Source organism: Acanthaster planci, linkage group LG09 (assembly GCF_054643075.1).
Source record: "Acanthaster planci isolate LZ-2023a linkage group LG09, COTS_SCS, whole genome shotgun sequence".
NCBI lineage: Eukaryota > Metazoa > Echinodermata > Asteroidea > Valvatida > Acanthasteridae > Acanthaster > Acanthaster planci.
Window position 1 is genome coordinate 8,705,826 of NC_141785.1, and position 14,695 is coordinate 8,720,520.

At 41.1% G+C, this 14,695-nt stretch overlaps 1 protein-coding gene across 2 annotated transcripts in view; it reads left to right on the plus strand.

The window, feature by feature from the left end:
• The window catches only part of LOC147798104 (calcium-transporting ATPase sarcoplasmic/endoplasmic reticulum type-like), a 70,119-nt gene that overhangs the window by 12,035 nt on the left and 43,389 nt on the right, over nt 1–14,695 (plus strand). For both annotated transcript variants that reach the window (XM_087140993.1, XM_087140992.1), the window contains exons 5-6: nt 1,666–1,773; nt 4,593–4,731. In XM_087140993.1, the coding sequence (XP_086997119.1) occupies nt 1,666–1,773; nt 4,593–4,731 (247 nt within the window). The remainder of the gene's footprint in view (nt 1–1,665; nt 1,774–4,592; nt 4,732–14,695) is intronic.

The window sequence follows — 14,695 nt, forward strand, 5'->3', positions numbered from 1 at the left end:
AAGGGAGGGGGGTCTGTCTCCTCTTGACATACATGTACATGTGTTTTCCAATATTGCTGGCTTGTATTTTGGCCAGGAGCTGAGCCTTTTTTTGTGAGTTTTTAGAGTCAACTCCTCGCAGTCATTTTGACACAAGTTTGTGAAAATTGAACATACCATTCCTGTGCAGCCCACATTTTTCTAAGACTGGTCAACCAAAACTACTTTTTCCACAGTACTGCAGTGCTCAGTGCACTTGGGCTGGCATACATACACGGCTACAGGCTTGCATGCAGGTACAGCTACAGACTGGCATGTAGGTACAGCTACAGACTGGCATGTAGGTGCAGCTACAGGCTGGCATGTACAATGTAGGTGCAGCTACAGGCTGGCATGCAGGTACAGCTACAGGCTGGCATGTACAATGTAGGTACAGCTACAGGCTGGCATGCAGGTACAGCTACAGGCTGGCATGTACAATGTAGGTGCAGCTACAGGCTGACATGTAGGTACAGCTACAGGCTGGCATGTACAATGTAGGTGCAGCTACAGGCTGACATGTAGGTACAGCTACAGGCTGGCATGTACAATGTAGGTGCAGCTACAGGCTGACATGTAGGTACAGCTACAGGCTGGCATGTACAATGTAGGTACAGCTACATGTATAGGCTGGCATGCAGGTACATGCAACTACAAAAAACTACAAAAATGTATGTTTGGTTGAATTCAAACTTTATTTTGATAATGATAACAAGTGTCTTCACGGGCTTGCCAAGTTTCAAAATATCAAGTCTGGCACAGCTGAATTTAGGAAGGGGAGGGCACAGAATCCACCCCCCAACTGTGAATGGGCCACACAGTATTCTGGCTCTGAGGGTTCATATGCATTAAAATTAAAGACTGTGGATCCACATTAAATCATTGCATTGCACTCCTTTATCAGGATGCAACTTTTTACTTGGATCAGTTTATATCCTTATTGTATTTTTTTAACTGTGAACATATATTTACAAGCGTGCCGTTGCAAGTTGAAAAACAATGCACAAGATCTCGTGTAATTGGGAATTTCCTCATTTTTCCCCGCTGAATCCCCCGAATACCCGTTGAAGGAGAATTTATTGAGCAAAAAGCTCTGTAAGATGACACCCATTTTTTGACAGAGACTGTCCTGGTACTGTGTTGGATTCTACATGTACACTGTACATGTACATGTTTATGTACTTTGTAATGGGAACCTCGTACTGATAACGTCCACAGATATGTGTAACAGATTCAATTTATGCCAAACACAGAAAAAAAAACTGACTGATGCCTACAGTGTACATTTACATGTATGTACAGTTATGTACGATACATGTTGTACCATCCCCACATGTACTGGTTCAGTAGAATTGCTCGTCAAACTTTGCAGGAGTTTCAGTGCTAGACAAATAAATTGCTCATTTTTTTTGTGTTTTCTTTTTTAATAGCAGGTTGGCTGGCGTATTTTCAAAGCATTTCATTTCTAGAAGTCTGGGCCAGGTAGTCTTCTGTTTCCATTAGAACCAAATAACAGCAGTGTGAAGCCATCTGAATTCATTAGAATGAACACGTTGACCAATCAGAACAGGTTTTTGTTAACTGCCCACGACAGCTTTGGAGTGAAGGTATTACAACTTTTTTTCCGTCTCATGTCTTCCTGACCAGATACTAGCCATTTTTGAGGAGGACGAAGACGAGAAAGTCACAGCGTTTGTAGAACCTTTTGTCATTCTTCTGATCCTGATAGCTAATGCAATAGTCGGAGTATGGCAGGTAAGCCTTGAAACGTTTGGAAAAGATTTGATTACCGCATTCCGTGACATTGTGAACAGCATGAGTATTTGAGAATTTCTGTTGGTGAAGCTCGATATTTTCACACTGCACGGTGCACACAAAGAGTACAACCTGTGCTGGCAGGGTTTAATTTTGTTTTTAGGTTGGGAGAGGGGGGAAATGTTCCAGCAGAACTCTTTCTTGATCATATACATACATTGTACATGTACATGTATACAGAGCTTGAAGTAACAGTGGGACATTAGGCATTTTCTGACCGCTCTTGGTACATGTATTTGCCCCCCAATCCTGTTCATGTGTGTACTTTGGGTTTTGTGCTTATGACATTTCAACTGAGAATGTGTTCTCATGTGACCTTGTATACATACATTAAAAGCGGAGAAGGGCAAAATGGAATTAATTGTGCTTAATACATTCAAGTTGGACCACTTGTTTCACCTACATGTAATTTCACGCTCTGTCAGCAGTGATGCTCTGTGCAGGTCATGAGATTGAATCACATTGTTGTTATCACAATGGATTTTTTTTATATTTAGCTCATTTTGTTGCCCCATTAAAATTGGATGCAAGATAGACTAATAAAATACATTCCTGGAAATACATCCTGCATGTACCGGTACTGCACATGTAGCTCGGAGGGATGAATCCCTTCATGCGTGCAACGTTTGATTGGTGGACATTTTTCCAATCGAACTGTTGATAGGTTTTCAACTTGTTCCACACAAAAACATGGCACACATGTACATGTGAGTGTACATTTGCCACTTCAGAGTTTGTCAGTATATGATTTGAGGGCATACATATTGTTGATGTCGTCCCTTCAAGGTACTTTTCCGTGTAGGAATTTGAATGGTATTTTTGCATACACTATAAAGTAGTCTCGTAGTGAGTGAGTGTACACTGTATCTTCAGGCAAACTTAAATTCTCATTTCTGATTGTCGATCCATGGCAACAAGCGGTGTGACATATAACTGTGTTGCACGGTTCATATCAAACCCCGCGTAATGCGCCGTTCTAACTCAATGCATTTCGCTCTTTTAACAGTAAAAGCAAAACGCACAACTGCTAAATTTAGTTTAAAATCAAAGGTGGTGTGTTCGCGCGCATAGGCCATCTTCGCTGCGCATCAAGTTTGCTTCAAGATAGATGCATTATCACGCTCATGCTCGTGAAACACAGAATAATGTAGAGCGTCTGTCTCTTAAACTGAGCGGACTACGGGACACAGATGCACTACACGCAAGTGTGTGTTGCTGTGTTCCACTTGCACTTGTGTGATAACTAAAAATACATGTATGTATATGCGTACCTTGCATATAAGACATCTGACCAGATGCTACATGTATATTATAATCGCAATTCTTGAATGGTGGTACTTAAGTTACATGTACATGTACAGGAACTTGCTCGCCTTCATCAGCTCCGTGGCCATGGTCTTTCCTTGCATTATTCTCACCAGCTATATTGTATGTGTGCGTGTAGTCTCAAATGAGTGCCTAATTGATATTCACTGACCCGTTCATTTTAATGGCTGAATTCTTGCACCCTTCACATTTTTTGTTCCCGCATTTGAATGAAGTCAATAATTTTCATAGCAACCATTAAAAATATGCAGCACTCAAAAGTGGACAATGCCTCCTCAAGGTCAGCATAGCTGCTCGCTGAAATATAAGATGCTTTTTTTTTCATTAGTAAATGCGTTGTGTGCTGGTCTTGTATGCTACGTTTACAATGCATTTGCTGTTGCAGAAATCCTAGTTGGGATTCGGGTTACCCAAGTTAATGAAAATCCGTGCGATTGTTCACTCCGATCAGGCACATCTGAATGTCGAGCTTGTGAAAGGCTTGTAATGTTTACGGGTAGAGTTTCACGAAGAGCCATTAATGAAAGAAGAGTTTCTTGTACGTCTAATGCAAGTGTGATGTGTCACAGCAATTTTATTAAAAATAGAGGCGGCTTATATGTATTTTTAAAAGGGAAAAATAGTCGTACCCATGGTAACCAATGGCACCAAAGTATCGAATGTGTTGGTGTGTGGTGTAGAGTAGAATTCCAGAAGTTGTTGAAGTCAAAACTGAACTTTGTGAATTGGGAAGAATTTATCTAGGAGAGGTTGTGTACAAAGGCACATGGACTTTGGTTTCTTGACAAATCAACATACTCATTCAGAATCCTAGGTTTCTACATGTACATGCATTTTTTAAAATTGGTCGTGCCATGCATTTTGTGTAGATGTAAATCTCTGTCCCCAACAAAGGTGGGGCTGTTCTAAAGGGTGAAGTACAGGTATTCCAACCAAGGGTCAAGATGAACCTCTCCAACTATTTAACAAAAGGTCAGAAGGAGACATTAAAGTGCTTGTCAAGTCATCAGCATTAACCACAATGGGAGACCGACTTGGGTTCAGTGTAATCAGTATCTCAGTGAACAAGAAATGACTGTATTGGGATTCGAGCTTTGAACCTGCAGAGAGCATTATTGGTGTTCTGCCATCTGAACCCTCCGTCCCCTATGATGGAAGTTGCCTCTTTCATTTCATTCGAGCTTTGAACCTGCAGAGAGCATTATTGGTGTTCTGCCATCTGAACCCTCCGTCCCCTATGATGGAAGTTGCCTTTTTCATTTCATTCGAGCTTTGAACCTGCAGAGAGCATTATTGGTGTTCTGCCATCTGAAACCTCAGTCTCCTATGAAAAGTATGATGGAAGTTGCCTCTTTCATTTCATACGGCTGGGTACTTGACAGGTCACTGTGTCTAACACTGACTTGAGCTTTTTACTTCCATCACTATTTCAGGAGAGGAACGCGGAGAGCGCCATCGAAGCATTGAAGGAATACGAGCCCGAGATAGCCAAGGTGATCCGCATGGACAAGTCCGGCGTGCAGAGAATACGCGCCCGGGACCTGGTGCCCGGCGATGTCGTAGAAGTTTCAGGTATGGCCAGCTCTATCTTTTCTTTCTCTCTTTTTTCTCTGTCTTTTTTGTTTTTGTTTGTTTAATTTCCTACCTGACAGGTGTACCTGATAAAAATGTTGTAAGAGTATGATTCTTAATTGGGCTGGGATGTTAAATGACAGCCAGCATCTTGCCAGTGCAGTATTTCTGCAGTGCTTTTGATTTACATGTACATGTATCAACCTGATTTATCAGTCTGTTTGTGCTTTCTTCATTCCTTGTTGCCTACTTCACTTGTGGCTTCTTTTCTCATTGTCCCATTGCTTCCTTGTATTAGGGTGTCTGTAGTTCATTTAATGATTTTCATATGTTTTTTGCCTTGAGGGAGGATCGGTAATTCAGGGGAAAAGGGGAGGGAGTGAAAAAATTACTTTCTTAAGCCCAGAAATGCCTAAATTTGTCATTGTATTCGGATGTTTTTTCCTTGGTGGTCAATTCCAGACACTGTTGGATGCATAAAACAAAAATCTTTTTTCCTCAGTCAGAGCCGCAAATGAGGGTTGATTGGAAATGAGAACCATAGAAAATACAACAGATGCCCTTATAGGATAGAAATACATGTATTCTTGTCTTGGACAAAGTGCTGTCATTCAATGGTAACCATTGTGTATGTACTGATAAATGCATAATTTTACAAGTAATCTGTCCGTTCCTTCCTCATTGTGCATGTGTAAATTCATGGACATGTTCCTCCATGTACGTGTACAGTATGTGCATGTACCTGTATACATGTACATGTATGCAGTGTAATCAAAGTATCAGTGGACCTGTGTGAACGTGCCAAACCCCATCTACAGTAGTAATTGAGGTTAATTGCAGTGTGGTCAGGCACATTCTACAACAATTGTGTGTGCGTGTCCGTCGTGGAAACGGCCATTGCGACTTGGAACCGGTACGCATTTTCCTCTGTGCCAAGTCCAGATGGTCGTTGAAGTTTGTCCACCTGAATTCATTATGCAGACTCTGATATTGATGGTAGTGTACGGCCCGTACCGTAGCTTGTAATGCCCAAATTCTTTGGCCTTGTTCTCAACCAGCAGAATCGTTCAATTTGATACTAACCTTCCCAGGTCTCTGCAAGTCTTCATAATGTGTTTGTGCAGCATACTGGTACATGTAGGAGAATCTTCCGGGACCGAGGCAGGCAGAACCCAGCTGCTGTTTCTTTATCTTGGGGCTGGGTGCCCCTTAAAAGTTGAAGTACAGAGAATGTGCCATCGGTGTCGTGAAAAGCAGAAGATTTTGTAGAGGTTTCATGATGGTTCCTGGAAAAGTGACCTCAGTGTTGACGTTAATTCATGCATATGTTGGTGCACATTGTACTCGTACCAGTACATACATACATACCGGTACATACATGCATGTATTACTGTGTAGCATGGTCTGACATACCGGGTACACTTACTGCTAGTTGCTGTGTTTTACAGCATTCTCATATTGTACTGTATAGGATTCTTACAAACATTGTATTGAAAAACCAGATGATTGATTTTATTCTTGCTTCATATTACAATTACGCCCAGATCCTTCTATTTGATTTAATAAATGCTTTTGAGAGTTGCATATTGTCATGGGTGGACAATTACATCAGTGCCTGATTACTCAAAATGTATGTACCTAGTACATGTACATGTGGCTTTGTAGGATGACCCTACATGTACATGTATACATTTTATGCTAATTATGCACGACGAGCACCGTTACGTTTACTCGAGCAGTAAAAGCCATGTTGTACACTAGCAGTGGTACATTTACCTTTCTTCTCATTTTATGCTTAGATGCACACCTTTTGTAATCTGCTAATGTGAAGAGAGAATGTGCACACAGTGGCTGCCGTGGTGTTGCATTTTGTGCTCATCCTGTCGGAAACTGGCCAGGCACTCTCTGGTCCATACGCGTGATTGCCTGAGGCATGGCTACGGTGGGAATGGTTCCAGTATTTCCCTCCGTTTTCTCCCGCACAGCCCCTACCCACATTTATCACAAAAGTGACAGTTTCATAGTGACGAGCAAATATGTGTATGTCAAGCAATTTTTTTTTTTATACTGGAGTGCATCTCTTGTTTTTTTAAATTAATAATTTCATGATGCATCACACTTACGGTACATGTACCCTTCTGTAGTGCTGGTGATCAAACAAACATTCACACTGTCAGCTAGGCTGGTGTCCTTCCAACACATCCCTTTTTTTTGCAGTAGGAGGATTAGTATTTTCTGTAGCCACTGTGATTTATATGAAACTGCATTTGAATGTTCACATTGAGCTTTAATATGATTATGCACATTTCACTTGAAACAAAGTGCCACTTGACCTCTTTTGCTGTTTTTATTTTTAACCAGTGAGCCCTTCATTAGCCGCATGCTGAATCGGTATTAAAATGTGAAAAATTCCTACATGTACCTACATGTACTTCGTGCACCGACCCTGTTTTCACATGCCATAAGTAATTGGAAACAGAGCCATATTTTACATGTATCTTTGCAGAGTGCAGGACATGTTATGTAGAGGTGTACAGTGTTGCATGTGCATTGTACCGAGCATACCAAGAAGTTCGGGAAAATCACATGTACTGTACAGCACGTGTGAGAAGATTACTGTTTTCGGAAAGGGAAGTCTTGTTTGCCAGTTGTTGATTGAGATTCAAGCACAAAGAGAGATTGCCAAATGAACAGTGTAAACTACACGTATCCTGCCTGCAAATGTGAGATTGGCAATTGTAGCTGCTTTCATATACATGTACATACATGTACGTGTACACATACAATGCATGAAACTTGCCATACAACTACATGTAGTATGCATCTGTCTGCTTGGAATATGATATGTGTTAGGCACGTGTACATGTATTTATGTGTCTGCGGTATCTGTTTGATACTGTAATGAGAACTTACTTTGTATAGTTGACTAGAAATTTGATATGGATATCGATCGTGTTTGTTACCTTGTTCATCAGATAGCCACTTTCAGTGTCATACTTTTTTTTCTTTTCAAAATCCTTTCTAAATATATCTGAATAGTCATGATTCTCCACAGTGCGTCAGGCATTTTGGCTTACTGTAGATTAAAATGTACCCGTATTCCTGATATTACTGCAGACATCACTGCAGGGAAAAATAAAACTTGAACAGGGTGCAAGAACATTTCATTACAAGGTACAGTGTAGGCTATTATTGTACTATAATAAAAAAAAGTAAACAGATACGAAAATGGAAACTACCGTCATATTCGTACATGTACACTGTGAATTTAACATTGATCAGTTGACGGATATTTGACAGACGTTGCTATTTGCTCTTACTGAGGGATTAGCAAATTCCCCAGGTGGGACTTGCCATTGATTCGGTGTGTTGCCATGATCACCTCTCGCTGCGGAGAGTCGTACGTGTGATACTGTGTACGTAGCTGGGCACACGTTTCTTGGCTCTTGGGAATACAGTGCAAGTACTGCTAGTCATATTGGCAAGTGGCACCTGAGGCTGTCGTGGAAATGATCCAGATGTATTTTATACATACATGTACATGTTGCTAAACAGAAAGGTGTACATGAAGATGGTTTCCATTCAAAGGGAGTGTTTTTTCTACAGACCCATTTTGTTCATTTTTATATTAAGTAATGTACAGTGTACATACAGTATACATTACGTACAGTATATAGGTAAATGAATTTCTGCATTTCCAAATCACATGTACCGTTACCTACGCAGTGAAATCTCAACAGGCTGAATGGAGTGATGTAATTGAGACAGGCAGGAGGGAGGAATCATAGCTGCCTGTGTGGTGTTATGAAACCTACGTGTATAATAGTTTTGTCAGTGCATATGTGTACGTGTACACATCATACAGTGTACACGTACATGTAGGTTGCATCACAACTGATGTTTTGTGCATAGTTTCTGCACCATCAGCTGTTGTATCGGGTGTACAAAGTCTGTCGACGGTACACCGAAAAACATTGTACATGTACGGTGTATACATGTATGTCATTTCGTGGCATAATGGATGACATGAACAGTGTGCACATTGCTTTGTCCGTGGGATTTTTCCAAACCAAAGGCAGGCTTTGGCCTTGGTGTCCAACTTCATGAGTTTTACACTCCTTCCTTTGGAAGCCCTGGTTTAAAGAGCACCTCTAAGGAAAACATGTTTTCTCAGATTTTATCTGTACAAATAAATATGGAAGCATCCAAATAGAATGCAGTGTCATTTGTCTTCAGAGCCCAACTATAACAAGCTTAAAAGGGCTTTTTTTCTGTTTATGCCAAGATGCGAATTCTGAATCTAGATTGCGCCATTTTGAGAAAACGAGGGAACCCTCTCCCTTTTCTGGTAGGCCAGAATTGTTTTTTATATCCTGAGGGGGAATTTTTTTTAGTTAGAGCTGAAGATGAATCCAAAGCATAGAGCTACATGTATATATAAAAACTATAGTGCTGACTTATGTACAAAATGATGCCTGCTGGCCACATCCATGTTTTGACACAAACCTGTGGAAAATTTGACATTGTGTATGGCTTTTGTACGGCTAGTTGCGTACATGTGTGCGTCTGTATTCTAAAATGATGCTGGTACATTAGCAAAGCCAGTCATCAACAACCTGAATGCACAATCAGTAAATGAGCATTTCATTAATTGCTCCGCGCCAAAAAATGCGAGTGTATATGCGCTGCGCATGATTTTTGATGTGACCTTTCTTTTTAAGTTGCATTTTATCAGTACCCGATGTGCACGCACGACATCTGCTGCCCCAGAGCAGTCAACTCGCTTAATACTGACTAAATTAAGGGAAAGACTTTTTAATTTAGCAGAACGGTATTCATTGAAAGACAACCATTGAAATACTGTACATGCATGTGAAATCGGACAACCTACCGGTAGCTGGAATGTTAGGGAAACAATCATTTTAAAATAATCAGCTATGGATGTAAATAAACATGCTTCATTGCTCTGTATGTGTGTGTGTCTTATTCTAAAGATGCACTGACGTTCCCATATGTTGTACTTGTGCCTTGCATTTAGAATACATTATTCAATATTCATTCTGTCTGATTTTGACTGTTCTACAAGCTCGCACATGGATTAAAAATGTGTGCGCCCAGGACAGCGTTAAAATTTCTCTGTGTGGAGAAAGAAGTTAGTGCTCTAGTTTTTATATATACCCTAGCTCTATGATCCTAAGTCAGAGACTGACCCTTCATTTACTAAAATGGCCCTCTACATGTAGTGATGCTTTGTGATCAGCCAACTGCTGTGTACATGTACAAGTACGCAGTTGGGGGGATGTTCAGAACGTCTCCCCTCCTTCCATCAAATTAAACATCTGTCCTGTGGACGTTGAATATGGAGGCTCTGGTGCTCCATGTCACCTTTCCCCAAAAGCCTTGATCTTTCCTGCCAAATTGATCGCGAGTGCTGAAAGAATTCATCCAACCTTGGATTGATGGTGCATACAGTATATCCAAGCTTGGCAGGCAACGAACCTGAGGATGACAGGTATCGATCCGACCATCCACCACTGCAAACTTTGGGCCCGCCACGGTCCTTCGTGCATTTTACAAAAACCAATTATTCTACAATTAGTGCCGGACAAAATAGAAAATCAAGTGGTAGCTAGGCTTTTATACACAAACAATGTACAGGAGGTGCATTGTACCTGCACAGTGCATTTGGTGCTTGCTTGCATGGGGAACAAGACAGTAGCAAATCTTATCTGTGCATTACATATACATGTATATATATATACAAGTGTAATTTACACATGCACACATTGTAATACATTGTTATTATATCCTAAAATGTATCATGCAGGGTGTTACATTGTAGACTTACATGTATAATGTTTTTGGGCCTCATTCTGTGATTGATAGAAACAGAACATTTGTACAGCTAGTTTATTGGGCGGCATTACATGTATACTTAAACTTTACCAAATCTTCTTGCCAGATTCATGTTTAAAGTAAATGGACCTTTTAATGCAATATTTCGATGAGGACTTGACTGACATGACGACGTAAAAATTGTGCTGGGGTACCAGTATAAAATCCGGGGTTCAAAAGTGTGTCATTATTGTGTCCCTGTTACACCTTGCTGACCTTTTAAATTTGACATAGATATACATGTACATGTATCATTAAAACTTAACTTCAATTTTTTTTGTTTGGTAGGTAATTAGCAGTAATTTGCATTAAAAACATGTTCTACACTTACACAATCATGTCAGATGTGACAGGGCATGAAAACAATGAACCCCAAGTTTGGACCCCATAAAAGAGATCTTTGAAAAGGGAAGAATGTTGTCTCTCCCTCAGTGATGTACATTTGCATTCACCCACTGCATAATCTTGAAACGGGACAAAATTTTCAGTTTTCATCAGTTTGGGGCAGACCTGAAAATGTACATGTATTTGCAGTGAAACTAGCTCTGAGGTGTAGGGTTTAATCTGTTTAGCGGTTCAGTTCCCCAAGTGTGCATGCACTGTAGGTTTTAACTGCTGATCCGATGTCCAGTGCTTTAATCGGAACATCGTCAGATGACCGATCCAATCTGATGTTTTTACTGACAATAACTGAAAACGTAACCTTAAGAGGATGTGCGTGTACCTGTAGGCCTGCTCCTAACAACACAAAACCAGTGTTTTCCCTTAAAACTTAGAATGTACGTTTACACATTACCGGTAATAGGATTAGTTATAAAAACTAAACTTTTGCATGTACTGTCACTGAGTTGAGAGAATTGTGTATAATCACATCGCTGCTCACACGATATAGTGCTCCATTGTATTCAAATCCAACGCGCGTAGTGCATACATGCATAATAGACACAAAGCACCTCGGGCTGAATCACGGCTAGCCCTTAGTTAGGGCGCACATGGCACTAATGCGCCATGCTGGGCGCATGGCTTTATCACTCGCATTGGTGTCTTTGTTGTGCAAACGGCACAGGTACATGTACATGCGGTGTGTCCAGGTAGCCACACACGCCTTGAGTAAAGGCTAAATTGCGGGCTCCCTTCAGACTGGTCACACAGCACCTTGTGGTGCCACATGTGGTGAAGTTCCCTGGCTCTCTTCATGGCTTTCAATACAAATGGTAAACATGTACAGTGTACACTGACTGCTTCTTGGGTCTGCGGGCCGTGCATGAGATGTTGCGGCGCGGATTACACAGATGTAATTTTGGGGGGATACTTTACATGGGTTTAACCATGGTATAACTGTTCATTTATTTCACCAAATGAAAAACACCCCCGTTTTTGTTCATGCTCAAATAACTATGAGTTTTACATGTACCATGTACGTTTGCTAGAACTGAGTGCGGAGTTTGTCCCTTTCTTCAATTTAAAATTGGCATTCATATCAGCAAGGAAGGTCAAATTTTGCAGATCCGATGTTCTACCGATGTTGCCGAACATTGACCTGATCTGGTGTCCGATCCGATCCAATCATCGGTTGATCCCTAACTGATTCCTCATCCATCATCTCTTCTCTCCCTCCATTATCCCCGACCCTTCCTGCCTGCCTCCTCCCCTGCCCACTCTTTCAAGTGACATGCCCAACTCAAATGCCGTTCCATCACGTCCCCGCTGCGAGCGATGACTGCGATCAGTAGGGATTGTCATGCAGCTAGGCCCCAGAGTACTTGTATTGATGCTGGAGTCCTTGCTGTCTCATCAACCTTATTCCTCCACAGAACTCCGACCAGTTTATTGCTCATGCCACAGGATGTGACCTGGCATAGTGCATACAAAACTGTCTGTACAAACATTTATATGCTTAAAGTATACATGTAGCTGCAATGAATTTTTATTAGACACAATTCTTCTGGATCTTTGTACTCTTCTTCATTGTATAAAAACTCTTTTACACTCCTATTTGGTTAAATGCTCTGAAAAGTGCGTACTTTTAAACAATTAAAATTATCCATGCTTTTCTAGACAACTGAGGGTGCTGTTGCTGTGAAGTCATCAGGGAAGACATGCTTCAGTGTTCAGAAAAGAATAAGGCTGCATCCCAAACTCTTGTCTAGAGCTTCATGTGGGTCTAGGTCTGGGAAATGTGTGAAGATGCAAAGACAGTAGCTGTAGCTCTGGAAGCCCGTTTCGGACATGGCCTAAGACTTCTGAAAGTATATTCAATATGTAACATCAGTGTCATCAAATGGAACTTTTTTGTACATTTCTTACTCCAGTGCCTTGTCATAAAACTTCAGCAAATGCCCACCGACAGATACAGACAGATATAATGTCTCTGTCATTGTGCAGAGCTGTCTCTGAACTCTAAGCCAGCATTTTGATTGGATTTCATTGGTGGGGCAGTCTTGTAAATCAGGCGTGTTATATGGGTACATGTATATGCACATGTACTGGTACATTGACAAAGAGCTGATTTCGCTGTAAAGACATGCTGGCTGGCAGGCGGGCAAACTTTGATTACAGTGCAGTAAGACACAGCAGTGCATAGTGCAGGCAGACAGGCAAGCAGTCTTAGACTCACACGGAGATGACCCACATGGATGCAGGCATAGCCTTATGGGGAGCAGAGCCTCAGTGTCAGGCAGTCCCTTGGCTTGGAATGTTTGATATGGGCATGTGAAATATGAGAGACACGCTGGTTGGCTGGTTGGGCCCAGGCGAACCTTCCCCATACAGTCTCTTTGCAGACAGTCTAGCAAATGTGAACTTCCGACATGTACATGTATTTTTACAATTGTTATGTCATCTGACTTTTTTGTATGGTGTTCAGAAGTGGTTACATGTATATAATAATTTGAACAGGCTTTCCTGTACCATAACTCGTACGAGTAGGTAGGTGTACAGTTCACTTAGTAAGATTTGCAAATTTTCTGCATATTTGTAACTACTGGTAAAGGTTGACTCTGTGCCGTGCATGTACATGTACAATGTACATGTATGTACCGGTATTAGGCAGATGTACACATTGAAAGATAATATTCATAAAGACTACTGATGGAGAGACACACACAAATTTACTTGGCCAAAGGCATCACCAAACGTGTAGGAGAAGTGGGCACTTGTGGGTACTTATATATCACTTAATCTTTTTTTAACTGTTACTGGTATCGTTTAATTGACACTTTAATCACTGAACTGATAAATTTTTGATCTTTTAATTTATAACTTTGAAGTACATGTATGTTACTTTAATCAAAGTGCCTTGTGCAACTCTCGTGCACAGGGAAAAAGCATCTCCCATTGATAATAATCACTTAATTTTGAATGGGCTTAATTCACAGGTGGCAATCAGTGCACAAAGCGTTCTGCCGGCAGTGCAGTTCGATTCATGCAGACCGATGTGATGAAAACTTCATATTGAATTATAAATGATTTCATTGAAGTGTTAAAGGTTCTTTCCTTGCCTCAAAATCCGACAATGATCAACGGTCCTTTTCAATCAGTTTATCCAGTCATTTTCATTGATGTGGAAAAAAACAAAAAACCACCACTCACTGATACTTTCAGCATTAAAGAGCAGTGAGAACTGTTGAACATCATCGGTACTCGGTAGATTGTTGCCAGTGTTTGCTCATCTGTCATGTAGCATCTGACCCACCAGAAATCCAGGGATTACCACTTATTTCTCTTGCGGTACCAGCACATTTTGCAGATCATACCCTGTCATGCTTCACGTCTAGGCTTGTCGTCTCACCGATCTGACTGTGCATGCAATCCAGGAAAGTGACCTGCCGAAGTGAGATTTAGCCAGACTCATTTTGTAGAGTTGCTTCCAAAGCATTGAAACAAAAACATCCCCCCAAAAGCCATTTTTGAAGATCCTGTATGTCTGGTTGAATGGAAGTCAAGCTTTTCTCAAAGATACCCATGTCATGCTGGCTCAGAAGCCTGAAGAAACCTGCAGTGCAGAGAGGTGATGATGGCGGCATGTTTTGTGTCAAAGATGGTATAAACCCCCCCCCCAAATCTATAC